At 39.1% G+C, this 13,215-nt stretch overlaps 1 protein-coding gene and 1 long non-coding RNA gene across 2 annotated transcripts in view; one reads left to right on the forward strand and one right to left on the reverse strand.

Moving 5' to 3' along the window:
* map3k22 (mitogen-activated protein kinase kinase kinase 22) overlaps positions 1-13,215 on the reverse strand; it is a 40,781-nt gene that overhangs the window by 4,480 nt on the left and 23,086 nt on the right. The window contains exons 6-15 of the mRNA XM_024280407.2: positions 10,558-10,657; positions 9,455-9,568; positions 9,229-9,343; positions 8,614-8,747; positions 7,618-7,691; positions 6,909-6,970; positions 5,831-5,902; positions 4,104-4,268; positions 2,072-2,220; positions 1,868-1,999 (exon numbers count right to left, since the gene is read on the reverse strand). Of these exons, the coding sequence (XP_024136175.1) occupies positions 1,868-1,999; positions 2,072-2,220; positions 4,104-4,268; positions 5,831-5,902; positions 6,909-6,970; positions 7,618-7,691; positions 8,614-8,747; positions 9,229-9,343; positions 9,455-9,568; positions 10,558-10,657 (1,117 nt within the window). The remainder of the gene's footprint in view (positions 1-1,867; positions 2,000-2,071; positions 2,221-4,103; positions 4,269-5,830; positions 5,903-6,908; positions 6,971-7,617; positions 7,692-8,613; positions 8,748-9,228; positions 9,344-9,454; positions 9,569-10,557; positions 10,658-13,215) is intronic.
* LOC112151454 lies at positions 9,412-11,765 on the forward strand. Its single transcript, XR_002920133.2, has 3 exons — positions 9,412-9,558; positions 10,574-10,683; positions 11,553-11,765. It is a non-coding gene; the product is annotated as an uncharacterized LOC112151454 (long non-coding RNA).

The raw sequence follows: 13,215 nt of genomic DNA on the forward strand, positions 1-13,215 counted from the left end.
GAGGACCTGATCTTATTAAGTGAAAATGTTTGAGGGCCAACCATTCATCCTGCATTCTTTGAACCATTTTAATAATGTTAAATGGAAAAGAACTAATTACATTTTTTATGCAATAAGATACTTTTCATATATTCACATAAATACATCTAAATATATTTTTTTAAACCAAAATTACTCTTAATTTCAAACTTTGAAGACCAGAAAAAAAAAAAGAAAAAGTCTATTGGTCTGGGGAAAAAAAACATAACTGTGATTTGTTTGCTCCTTAAAGCTTTAAATATCTAGAAGTCACAGGTTGTTGCCAAAGGTTTTCCTACAGTCACAAATACAACGGCCACTGCGCAATGGGAGGGTATGAATCTTTAAGATTTCATGCCGCCGCTCAATTTTTTTAAAAAATTGTTGGTATAATCACCCACGGGCTACTGGACGGCACTTGATATCAACAGCCGCCATCCGGAGAGATATACAGATCATACGATCAGAGCTCCTGCCACCGACCTAATGTAGTAACTTTTTCTTAAAGCTTCTGTGACCACCGCGCAGCTTGTAAAAATACGACTGGTTACAAGTGCCACCATGCTACCTGCCAAATTTGCTTTAAAACTTCCATTTAGACCCCTGTGCGAAATCACGACCATAATCTTATGACGTAATTTAGCCAATCACAGTCAAGAAATTGTACAGACAGTTGATAAAAAGTTCTGGGGGTAGAATATTATTGACTTTATAACAGGAGCGTAATAGAAATTTGAACGTTGGCCGGACTTTGGACATGCCCTAATTATGTCTTTGTTTCCTCATTTGAGTTGGCTCAAAACTGTACGGCTGGATAGTTCCAATATTGAGAGGGATCTGGTTGCAGGCAAGATGGCGCCCAAACAACAACATTAAACTCATAATTAGTCGGAAGTGGAAATGTCGCAACTGTAGCCGGAAGCTGAATTTGTGCATCTATACTAGAGGATTCCTAACCATAACCACAAGTTGGTTCCATTGTTTTTCTAGGGGAAGAGCGTGAACTTCATTTGAACCATTGAATATACAGTCAATGCTTTGAACTTGATCACTGGCGCCATCTTGTTTTTCAAGTCGTTTTCTTGGCCAAGTCCTCTTGCCAATATTGCTTGCCATTTTTGTTGTAACACTAATGTTAGCATGGGGGTGTGAGTGGCTGTAAGCTAGCAGGAGAGAGTGCAAACAGAGGGATGATGGGATATGAGGGCAGGCTAACTTCACACCAAGAATCAGAGGGGAATTTCTATTGAAGCTAAGATTTTGTCTGTATGCTAAAATTTTTGGCTAACTTGTTATCTACTTGAGTTTTTAGGCTAATTTAGTGTTTAGCTTTTATTTTAGCAACATACTAACGTTTTTGGCTGATTTAATTTACTGAGGAATTTTATGCTAATGTGGAGTTCAGCTATTAGGTAACGAGCTAGATTTTTTGCTAATTTGGCATCTACTACAGGTAAAAGGTAAAAACATTTAAAAAATAAAATTTTTAGAAATGCTACTTTCTGTTTATATTTTTGCTTAATTATAGTAATTTATATTTATTAAAAAAAAAAAAAAAAGATTGTCATGAATGCAAATCCAAATTTCCTTAATGCTAAAGTAAGACTATACGGCTCCTTCTAGGTTTTGATCAGTAGAAAACAAGCCCTAATGGCTCTTTTACTGTTAGATTTCCAAGCCCAGATCTAGATAATTACAGATTTAAAAAAAAAAAAAAAAAACTAAAAATGGCATAATCATAATTAAAAGACAATTAGGAATGCTTCTGCAATAGCTCAAAAGAGGATATTTTCAAGAAAATGTGGTAACTAAAAATGTTGAATGATCACAATGTTTTATGCATACGCACCCCAGGCATGAACTCCACAAAGATGGTGAGTTTTCTCTGATCCAGGTCCCGAAGACACCCGTAGTACTGAACAATCCTGTCGTGTCGCAGATTCTTCAGCAGCTGGATCTCACACTCCAAGGCGTTCACCTCCTACAAAGAAAATCTAGAAATCAGAGATCTGTTCCCGCCAGATCAGAGGGTTTCTCGACGCTCGCCCCTCACCTTGCTCGTCTCTTGACAGTCGGGGTCAAAGGGAACCTGCTTGGCGGCCAGCTCGCGGCCCGTGTCCGCGTCATAACAGAGGTAGACCTCCCCGAACGCCCCTCGCCCCAGCAGCTTTCCCTGTCGCCAGTTGACTGGCGCCCGCGGTGCTGCAAGAAAACAACGCCAGATGATGAAAACCCACCAATAAATAACTGAGTTAGCAAGTCTCGAACACTGATACGCTGATTTGAAGGGATTCAGCAATAAACTACAATAAACTTCTGCAGTAAACCTCACAAGACAAGACGTCAAATCCACCGCAGTCTGAGAAATAATTCACCGCAGACCCTGTCAGATCACGGGGAAACCCCAAATATCAGTCAGGCAGTGGAGCCGCTATCCACCAACACAAAGTTGTCAGAAGCTAGAATGATCATCTCAGCAGCTCCGTCTTCTCAGACGCAGACTCTGAGTCTTTGTTTTGGATTTAGCAGGCTGCTTTGCGGTTGTGTTAGACTGTTAAGTTTTTGTGTGGGTGAGACGTCAGCCACAGACTGCTGAGCCAAGCTGACAACGGGAACGAGACAGTTTCTGGGAAAAAAAAAACGCTCGTACAGACCGAAGGAGGACAGATTCCATCCACGAGTCTGTGACTCAAACTGATCGGCAGGGAATTATGTTGCTGCAATTTCACTGCACATCACTTCTACTTAAGTTTCTGACTTTGTATCCACTTGAAGTGTTTTGATGAAGAAAAAAAAACTCTTGAACAGTTGTGTGTTATTTTGATTTGTCTACAATCCTCTCAACAATTATTCTCAGATTTGGATTTAAATCAACTAAATAATCAAAAATATTGAAATCTTTGCAAAACAAAGCCACTTTATATATTTTTAACAATTTGCATTTTACACTTTTGTGACCTTATATTTTATGGAGCTTTTATCATTTTTTTATACTTCCTGCTATAAGGCCTGTACTCTGTCGAACAATCGTGCAACCAATTTCACTATATATCAATGTGATAAACACAATTTTAATTTTAAAACAGGAGATTCCAATCAAAACTAGTTATTTTAGTTTTTTTGATTTTCTGCTACCCTTTAGGAAAATCAGGATTTTAACTTTATTGGTGCCGCTGCGCAAAATCCAGAAAGAAAAATATAAGGCAATATACTTTATACTAAGGATGTGAAAGTTGACGCGTTAACCAACGCGATTAATCAAAACATAATTAATATTTATTGAAGTGGTGTGAGATAAGCATAAATTCTGTGATTGAGATTTTATTAAATTAAAGAGATGATGAGGCATTCAATTGTAGTTTTTGTACAAAAGCGATCTTTCATTTTAATAAATGAAGCGTAAGATGAACATCGAGCCAACGGCTGCAGTGCAGAGCGAAAGTTCCGCTGTGGTGGGCGGAGCTAAACAGAGCTGTCTGATATTAAAAATCCAACAGAAAGGAAACAGACCATTATTTTATTTTGGGATGGGGACCGACATTCATTTTCATTCAAATTCAGTATTTTTATTCATTCAACTCATTAATTGCGGTTAATTTTTTTCAGGTTTGTAACTAATTAGTTAAATTTTTTTAATCGATTCCCAGCACTACTTTATACTTACGAAATATATTTCAAGATATCAGCAACTTTTGGTACTTATATATTTTTAAGTGTGGATGGACAATCTATTTCTTTTTATTGATTCACATATTCTAATCCATTGGTGTGCAAGTACACTTTTTTATTATTGTTATTAAATTAGCACGTATGAAAAAAAAATTGCAGTATTTTAATATACTGAAAAATATATAACAGTACTCCAATATAGAAAATATTGTTAATGCTTTGTTGCTTAATATATATGTAAATATATTATCGTTTTGTAAGGATGCAGATTTAATAAACAAATACAGAAATATTTTGTCTTCCCTTTCATACAAACTATTTACGTTTTTGGTTATCAAACTATCTTAAAATAATCAATTTCTCTGCACTTATTTCACAATTATTGATATGTGATTAAATCATGTTTAAAAACGTACATTTTGCCGTTCCCCGCTGGCAACCTTTGTCAGCGGAGCGACCCAGAGAGCGCAGCTCGGTGAACTGCAGCGTGCTTTCTCCGTTATAACTGCGAGTGCGACTGGAAGGAACCAGCTGGAAAAGGTTCTCCTGCGGCATGAAGCTCCGTGGAAGAGTCCTGCGACCTGAAGACACACAAACACATGAGTCACTTCACACATACAAGTCTTTGTTTTAGCCGTACAGTTGCTTCCATGATTTCTTTACAGGTGCTGCAGAGCATAGAGCAGCTCAGACTGCAGGCCAACTCTGCCCCACTTCCCTTCAGACAGGAAGTACAGCGGAGTGTTTTCATTCAAGTTCGGGTTCACTGCAGGGAAACGTAAATCACTGCTAGCCAAGGTTAGCCTCTGAGTAAAACAGTAAATAGCAGCTGCGTGGAAACCTGAACATAATGTACAGAATCTACACAAAAAGTGCAAAAACTGGTGATCAAACGTTTAGAAGATTTCATAAAAATGTGGTGATGGACTTAAGGAATTATCTGACACGATGTTGGTTAATTCTGTCTTTTACCCTAAAACTTGACAGTCAGAAGCAAACTGCATTGAGTATAATTATTTATTTCATTTAATAACAATTAATAACATCTAAATGATAAAAAATGAAATAACAACTAATAAATAAAAAGGAGCAGAAAGAAGCCCCCTATCGCTAAATCAACTAAAATAAATCAAAGCACATTAAACAAAGATATTTGTGTTTCTCTTCATAGTTACAGAATTATTTGCCCAATATGGGACAATTACAATGAAAACTCTCGGATATGATCTGTCAGTCACTTATATGAGGTATAAATAAATACAAATTAGATAAATTGGGTATATTGGAATTGCTTGGACCAAATTATTAATAATTCTGTATATGCTATAATGATCCTCCTGCTCCTTTCTGTACATTTTTTGGTACAGCTACTGGAATTTTGTAGGTTAATCTGGAATTCTTATTTTTTTTACACTGTTTTTGGTTAATTTAGAATTTTTTTCCAGATTTTTAGGCTAACTTTAAACTAATATTTTATTATTATGTCCTAGCTGTTTTGGAAAAAAATGACTTTTTAAAAGTTCTTTAGGCAAATATTGAGTTTAGCTAATATTCTAGCATTATGCTAGCTGTTTTGGCAAAAGTAGACATTTTCCAGTTTTTGGCTATTTCAGCATTTAGCTAATATTTTAGCATTATGCTAGCTGTTTTTTTTGGCTTATTTAGACATGTTTCCAGTTTTTTAGGCTAACTTTGAGTTAAGCTAAAATGTTAGCATTATGCTGGCAAAATTAGACATTTTTGCAATTTTTGGGGGCTATTTTAGCTTTAAGCTAATATTTTAGCATTATGCTAGCTGTTTTTTTTTGTGGCTTATTTAGACATGTTTCCAGTTTTTTAGGCTAACTTTGAGTTAAGCTAAAATTTTAGCATCATGCTTGCAAAATTTGACATTTTTTCAATCTTTTTGGCTATTTTAGCTTTAAGCTAATATTTTGGCCAGCTATCAGCTTCAGCTATTAACTCTGGCATCTTCTGCAGCCACATTCAGCTTACAGCCTTTAAACTTGCATTATCACTGATAATGCTGTGTATCTAGTTTAGCTTGATTTGATGTGTTCTTTGTGGCGGCTTTAGTCGTTAACCGGATTTTTGTAAATTCTATGTGTAACAAGGTTCTAGGAAAGAAGGCGGAACTTCTTACGGTCTCCATAATCCTTGCTGCGATTGGGCAACTGGAACTGGCGTGGGAAAGTCCCTCCTTTCCCATGGCGACCTAAAAAAAGCGGGAGTAAACAGGCAAAAACTGAGTGTCAAGAACAAAATGATTTAAACCTGAACAGTTATTCTGTCAGGAAGAGGCACACGGCGTCTTTACACACTCCTTAAAAACAGCTGTAATTGAGCACAGATGCTTGATAATGATCGGAGGTTAAATCCATTGAATCTGCATGTCACACACGCGGGGGAGAAACTGCATCAGAGACAGAAAAGCCCAGCCTCCTTCAGCAGTAACTGAAGGCATGTGGCGAGCGCTGCTGACGCACGAGAGCGCCGGCACTCTGCGCGCACGCACCGCACGGAGAAGGGCCGGAGCCTCTCGCAATTGAAAGCAGCTGTTCGGTCGGAGGGCTGCCGGCGTTCGTTGGTGTTTCTGCGGCCGTATCCCGGGGAGACGGCAGTTATTTTCTGTGTTTGGCAGCGCGGGATGGAGAGGAAAAATCTACTCACGGGGAATGATAAACAAACACTGTAGCTCTCGGCAGGAAAGGCCACACAGTTTTTTTTACATCTGAGGAGGGGAGCGCACGTGTGCGCGCCCAAGTGAGTCTTTAAGCACCGCTGCTTTATGTGAGCCTGTTAAACATACCCCCTTTTTTTAATGCACACCAGAGGGAAGCAGAACGGGAAGAAACGGGCTGATTGAGACACCTGCTCTTTTTATGAGCGCTTGTATGGTGTTCTCAAAAAAAGGGGGGGAAAATAATTCATATTTTTTAGGAATATAAGCAGATTTACATCAAAATTCGACAGGAAAACATCTGGTTTTCCTAAAATTTACAACTAAGACATAAACTATCACCACTATATCCCATTTTCTGGTATATATTTGAAACTCCAACACAATTATTATTATCTCTACACCCTTTTCCCTGTACTTCATTTGTAGGTTTAATTACCATACAGGGGAAAATAGCTTCCTCTCTTTATCTGTTCTGTGCAGAGAATTAGCTCGTTTTTAAAGGAACTGCAGTGAGTGCTGCAGGTTAGACCCCTCCTACCTTTGTATTCATAGTTGAGATTCAGGTAATTATTGTCGCGGTTGTTCTGCGAGAAAGGAGGGCTGCAATGACAAAGAGAAAAAAAGACGTTAATCACTTTTAGTCAGGGATGCACCTTCAAAATGGTTTCTGCAGCTTCTATGTGCAACAGCTGGATAAAAATGATAATTTGGAGAAGGCTCTATGTGCAGCCGCGAAGAACTTAAACCCTCGTCCCGCCGCGGAGTGACGTCTCTGTTGACCGAAGGGCGGCGCGGGGCCACGAGACCCTGGATAAGGGGCACGCATGCCTGTTCGCAGGGAAAAGTTCCATGCATTCGTTTCCTGCCATTGTTCTGCAGCCCGGAGCCCTGATAAGCCTCGTGCAGGTAGAACGGTTTCCGTCCTGCTCTCTAACCCTCGCTCTTGCTTACAGCCCCCCCCTGCTTTGATTCAGATTGAGCCTTTTCCCTCGCTTACTCCTCTCAGATTTTCCTCTAGTGCAGTGTGCACACATCTCCCACTCAGCCGCTCGCTCTTATGATAACAGGAATCCAGGCGTCCAGATAAGAGTATAGTCGCTATGGCAACAACAGAATGACCTGATTCCTTTTCCTCGCAGTGAGGCCAGGAGAAGGGTCAAACGTCTCTGCTCCTTAACAACTTTATGAAAGCTCTCCGCTCGGCTCAGTCGTACAAGGAAATTGATGTGACTGGAAATAAAACTCACCTGTCCAGCGCCTGGTCTATGGATTGACAGCTGCTCGACAGCGAGTTACCGGCACTCCCGAACGGATCCAGCATCTGACACGAACAAAACAGAGAGAGAGAGGGTCAGAAAGCTGGCAATCATCAGGATATCACAAGCTGCAGGTGGAGGATGGTCTCCATGACACTCACGCCCCATGCACTGTGGTGAAACGTGGAAATATTCTGAGTGTAATCATAAAAGTTTAGTTTTTTATCAAGACAAACCTTTTGAAATAAACACTAAACTTTAATTAACAGCTAAAAAAACATATCCTGAAATACTGGAAGAATTGAAGCAGGATTCTAGTTAGCCAAATCTGGATTTCAAAATAAAAGCCCTGAAAGTCCTACAAGTGAACTGAAAAAGCCAATATATTAGGAATCAAGTTATATTTCTACAATCAAACCAGATTGATTTTTCTGAGGTAAATTGTTAATCAAATCATAACATGATAAAATTGTTTCAAAATGAAATAAATTAATATCGATATTGAAAAAATACCATTTGGATTAAGGCAGGGTAGGTTTATCTTACTATGACGTAAAAAGTGCCATCACAGCTGAAGCCATAAATGGTTGAATTTTTGGCTAAAGATGAATCGATTTTAAGTCAGTGATTGTCGTTCAAATGCAATCAATATCGACAATGAATTGTATCGCTAGCCACAAATTATGATATGAATCGGAATTGTTGTCAAACTCCAACTCTATGCTATATTTTTTCTAATCATTTTTAACGACCGGCTCGATAAAAATAACCTTAAAAAGACTTAAAAACATAAAAGTGAACGTAAATCCCTTTTGTAATCACCCTAAAATACAGAAGTTTTGCTTTAATTAATTCTTCATTTGTAGAAATGTTTGTTTTGTTGGTGAAGTTTACAGTTAAAATAACCTGAGACAGATTCAAGCTAACAAGATCCTAAAATATGTCAAATATGTTTTTTTTGTGTTCTTGTTGACCCTGAGCTCTTACATTCTGGTCTGGGTTCTCTGGGATGAACTCCCCCTCGCTGTGGATGCTGGTGTAGGAGCCCTGCCGGGCGATCTGCTGCTGCTCTTCAGGGACGCTGCCGGGAGGAGGTGACGTGCGGCCGGTGTGCATGGAACCTGGGACGGGTGGCGATTGAGGAAGACCGAATGAAGAGAAGAAGAAAAAAAAACTTATAAAACATGATTGGCTGAGCTGAAGAAGCCACTGGACGCTCGTCTTCATCATGATAAAAAGATCTACTTAAGAACTACCAAGAACTTCTAATCTGAGTGAAAAATGAAAGTTATGTCTTTGTTTCCTTTCTCAGAATAGTTTATTTCCATCTTTTTTGTGATCTATCAGATCACATCTTCTGTCAACCAAGCACTTACTGCTTTCCTGTCACCACTTATCTGCATGTCTACCTCTTCCTGCTTTGCTGTGTCTGACACAAAACGACTTAACAACTCCTAAATATCAAACATGAAGCATTCACAATTTCCTCCATAAAATGACACACTTCTGACTTTTGACTGGGATGGAACAAGGACATTTCTAAGAATTCCACAGGCCAGATTTGACCGTATTTGACGTGGCAGAGGTGGCGTGCTGCCTCACCTGTGGAGTGTTTGCGGACCCTCTCCGAGCTCTTCAGCAAAGAGCCCTTCAGATCTCCTAAAGACCGCGATGACTTCATCTCGCTCTGTTTGTCTCTGCTGTTCACCTGTAGATACTGCAAAGCAAACAAATCAGAATCAGAACGTGGACACAGTCCTGTTAGACTCAAGTAAAACAGGACTTTTGCTATGATGTTACCACGGTTACGGGCATCGGCAGAACTCACGTGATTGTTTTGGGGGGTTTTGAGCAGTATCCTGAGGAGCCCATTAGTCACAGAAGAGCTTCCCGCCAGAACCGCCTGATCCAGGTCCTCCTGCGTCTTCAGAGGTAATACCAACTAAAGGGGTAATAAAACCAAAACAGGATCTTTTAAAAATCTAGTAAAAATTGTATTTAAATGCCTTAAAGGGGAAATCAAGGTTTTTTCTGGGATAAAAATAAGTTTTACTGATGTTTTTGTTGTTTCATCAAAGTAATGTTTGGTAAACAGGGTAGGAAACCTGCAGAAAGTCACTGAAATGCTTCCAAAAAGCAACATATTTTAATTATTTTCAACTCTGTTTAAAGGAAAATGTTGTCAAAGTTTCAGCTCAATCAATGATTCTTATTCTTTTAGCAAAGAATGTATAGTTTCTGCAAACTTTGTGCACCGAGAGTGTTTTTTCATCAAAATATAAAAAAATATATTAATTTAAATGTGTGCTTTAAACGACCACTTTAATTCAAAAACGGTTTATTTGTTTTCTTGTGCAATTAAGAATGTAAAATAAATTATTGGTTTATTCTGATAAATATTAACTAAAAGGAGCAAGACTGCCAAAATAAAATCTTTCTAAAGTCAAATATTAATGGAATTTAAATGCATTAAAGGGATGGAAAGGGATAAAATACCAATACTTTTTAGGTTGCACAAATGTTTTAATTATTTCATCAAAGTAATGCTCAATAAACAGGATTTTTTTTTATTGAAAAGGGCAGGAAAACTGCAAAAGGTTCACAACAGTAATTGTAAATGATCAATGTTTATTAATCAATAGTTAATTTTTAGCAGAATATTAATTGAGGAACTATGTTTTCCACAAATGTGAAGCTTTGGGCACCAAATAATGCTTTTTTAATGTTTAAAAGCTACATTTATATTTTGTAACCCCTTCAATAGTTACTTCAAGCAGTGAAAAAATTGATTTTGGTTTGTCTCATATTTGAGACAACAGGAATTAAGGGGTTAAGAAACCAATAGTTTCTTAAAATGGTTGTATTTTGTGTAATACCTTAATGACTGCAGTATTTGATGCAACATTTGTGGCCAAATCTTGACATTCATACCTCTTTTTCCAAAAAGAACATGTCCATCTGCTGGCCAAAGGCCTCGGTGACTTTCTGCAGCAGCTCCTTGATCTTCAGCGGCCTCTGAAAAGGGATGATTCTAGAAAAGTGGAGAAAGAACCGGAGGTGAGAGATCAAAGAGAGTCATGTTTGCTTTGTGACCGGCGGCTGCTCTCTTAGTCACAGATCTGAGGAGAGGCTTTGTTTTTTTCCTCATCATACTGGTTTTCTCGCATTGCATAACCAGAAAGTGATGCATTTCTCTGTTACTTTGAGGCTCTGTTTCCATGGTGACGGAAGGAAAAAAATGCACAGGTCAGCGGGGTCAAGGAGAAGTTAGGAGAGGAATAATCGATGCAGGAAGAGAAGAAACTCATAGATGCAAATGAAAGAGTGTTTATCTACTGTGGAGAAAGCTGCTCTGTGCACGTTTGATCCGTCTGAGTTTGTAAAACTTCACATGCATGAGTGTGCTTCCCAATCAGTGTGTGCATCGGCCTCTGTTTCAACACTGGGCCTCTCCACTAAGCCAGCACAAAGGCAGATGGGAAACTTCCTGAGAGGAAAGAGAGGGGGGAAAAAAATCTGGAGCGGCAGCAAAAGAGGCAGGATGTGTGTCTTTCCCTCCTCTTTTAAAGAATGACAGAGTGAAAGATACAGGGACATGGAGATATTTACAGATCGCCACAGAGAAAATAAAGGAGACAGCCTGAGAAAATAAAGGCAGAGATTCCCTCCAGTGTCTCCCTGCCTCTTCTCTTCCAACAATCCCGCTCCACTCGCTGCTTTTGAAGAATCTGCTCTCATTATAGTATCCTGATAAACGGGGTTTGTTTTCGTCCCATCGCTTCCTCATCAGAGGCCAAAGCTGAGCCTATCTTAATGACTCTTCGATGTCTCCCCCTCCTCATTTAAGGAGAGGATTCTGGGAAGAGAGACTTCTGCAGATCAGAGGCGAGCAGCAACGCGGCTAAATGCTCTCTGTCTCTGTTTAGATTCAGCGATCATGAGGACGATAAAGAGCTGGAGGGACGTGGAGGAGGGGTGAGAGGATGCTGCTCCAACAGACATGACTTTCCTTCCTCTACATGTAAGCAAGCAGAAGGACAAAAACTCAGACAGACAGAAAAAAGCAAAAGCTTAGTCTCCTACATGTCTGTGCTCTGCTCCTTCTGTCATGAACAAAATCACAGTACAAACAGAGAAAATAAGTTTTTCTTTATTTCTTCACTGTTAGGTGTTAAAGCAGAAAATGTTCCTGCCTGAAAACCACTTTGAACAAACCATCTTGACCAACCAGTTTCCTCGGGGAAACAGGTGGTACCAAATGTGGTCTTCTGTACACAAGTCCAAATTCTGTCAGCGATGCTTCGTTCACACGGAAACCTCGGTTTAAGCGACCACTTCCAGTGAAAAGTCTATGTAAACAAACATATATTCGCGTAAAACTCATGTTTACACAAGTTTTTAGGCTCTTGAACGCACATTTAAAGTTAAACAAGTTTAACTTTGACCAATCAGGAACTCGGATTTGGTCCCTTTCAAAACACGGAAGTAAAATTGTTTAAAAATTGATCATGAAGGAGAAATTATGATCCTATTGCATATAGAACTGTCAAAGAAAAAGCTAGATTTGCCCCACTTTGACATTCAAACGCCTCTTTCTTCCAATTGTAGGGACATGCTTTAGTGTATCGGGCAGCGACAGACCTGTTTGAACTCCATATGCTAAAAATGAATTGAAAAACCATCGACTGTATATAGAGAGCTGGACTGAGTAACCCCTCCCCCTTTGTGTTCCAAACAGGAAGTACCTGCTGGTTCCAAGAAGCCAAAACAGCTGTTACTCAGTCATTCTATTTGGAAGAATTACCATTCTTGATCTGATACCCTTTTTTTCCATAATATTTTTCTTTAATGTGATTCATGTTATAAACTGACCAATCAGAGGCCTCATTGAAACCATGTGGTGCCCGCTAGTCTCCACCTAGATTGACAGATTCTCTTCAAAGACTTCAAACATTTGGAGGCTGTAGTTGCCATAGAAAATGGATACAATTTCAAGGATAGATATGAATAAAGTAGATTTATATATTTTTTTCATACATAAATATCTACAAATACTTAAGTTCTGTTAAAATCTATAACATCAGATCCAAAGAATGCTTTGTTTTTAAAGTCAACACAAACAACCTTTAGATAGAAACTGGCCTCACACTACTAATACAATATGATATTAATAGTTTACCCAGTTGATAAACGCTCGAGCATAACCTGATAATGTGAACCGCATAAGATAAGAGTGTGAACTGATAGTGAAGAGCAAGTAAGAAAACTGTCAGATGGAACAAAGCGAGAGCAGACAGGAACACGAAAACGTGTCTCTTCCGCAGGAGGAGAGGCCAATTAGGACAGTGAAAGGCTGGAGAGACTGGATGTGAGGCTGAAACTTGCTGAAGAAACACGCCGTTTCCCTCCATTTTCTTGCTCCTGTCCGCCTGTGGCTTTCTAATCACCCTGCTCCTCCGCTCTAGAGTTTGGCAAATCAAAGCAATTACTCGCAGGTTCTGGTTTCTTTTACCCCCAGTGTTCCTCCTCTGTAACATTTCTCATTTTCCCTGCTGAGAGCTTGTTTGGAGTGATGACTGAGTGGAAAAT

The sequence above is a fragment of the Oryzias melastigma genome, linkage group LG20 (genome assembly GCF_002922805.2).
Source record: "Oryzias melastigma strain HK-1 linkage group LG20, ASM292280v2, whole genome shotgun sequence".
NCBI lineage: Eukaryota > Metazoa > Chordata > Actinopteri > Beloniformes > Adrianichthyidae > Oryzias > Oryzias melastigma.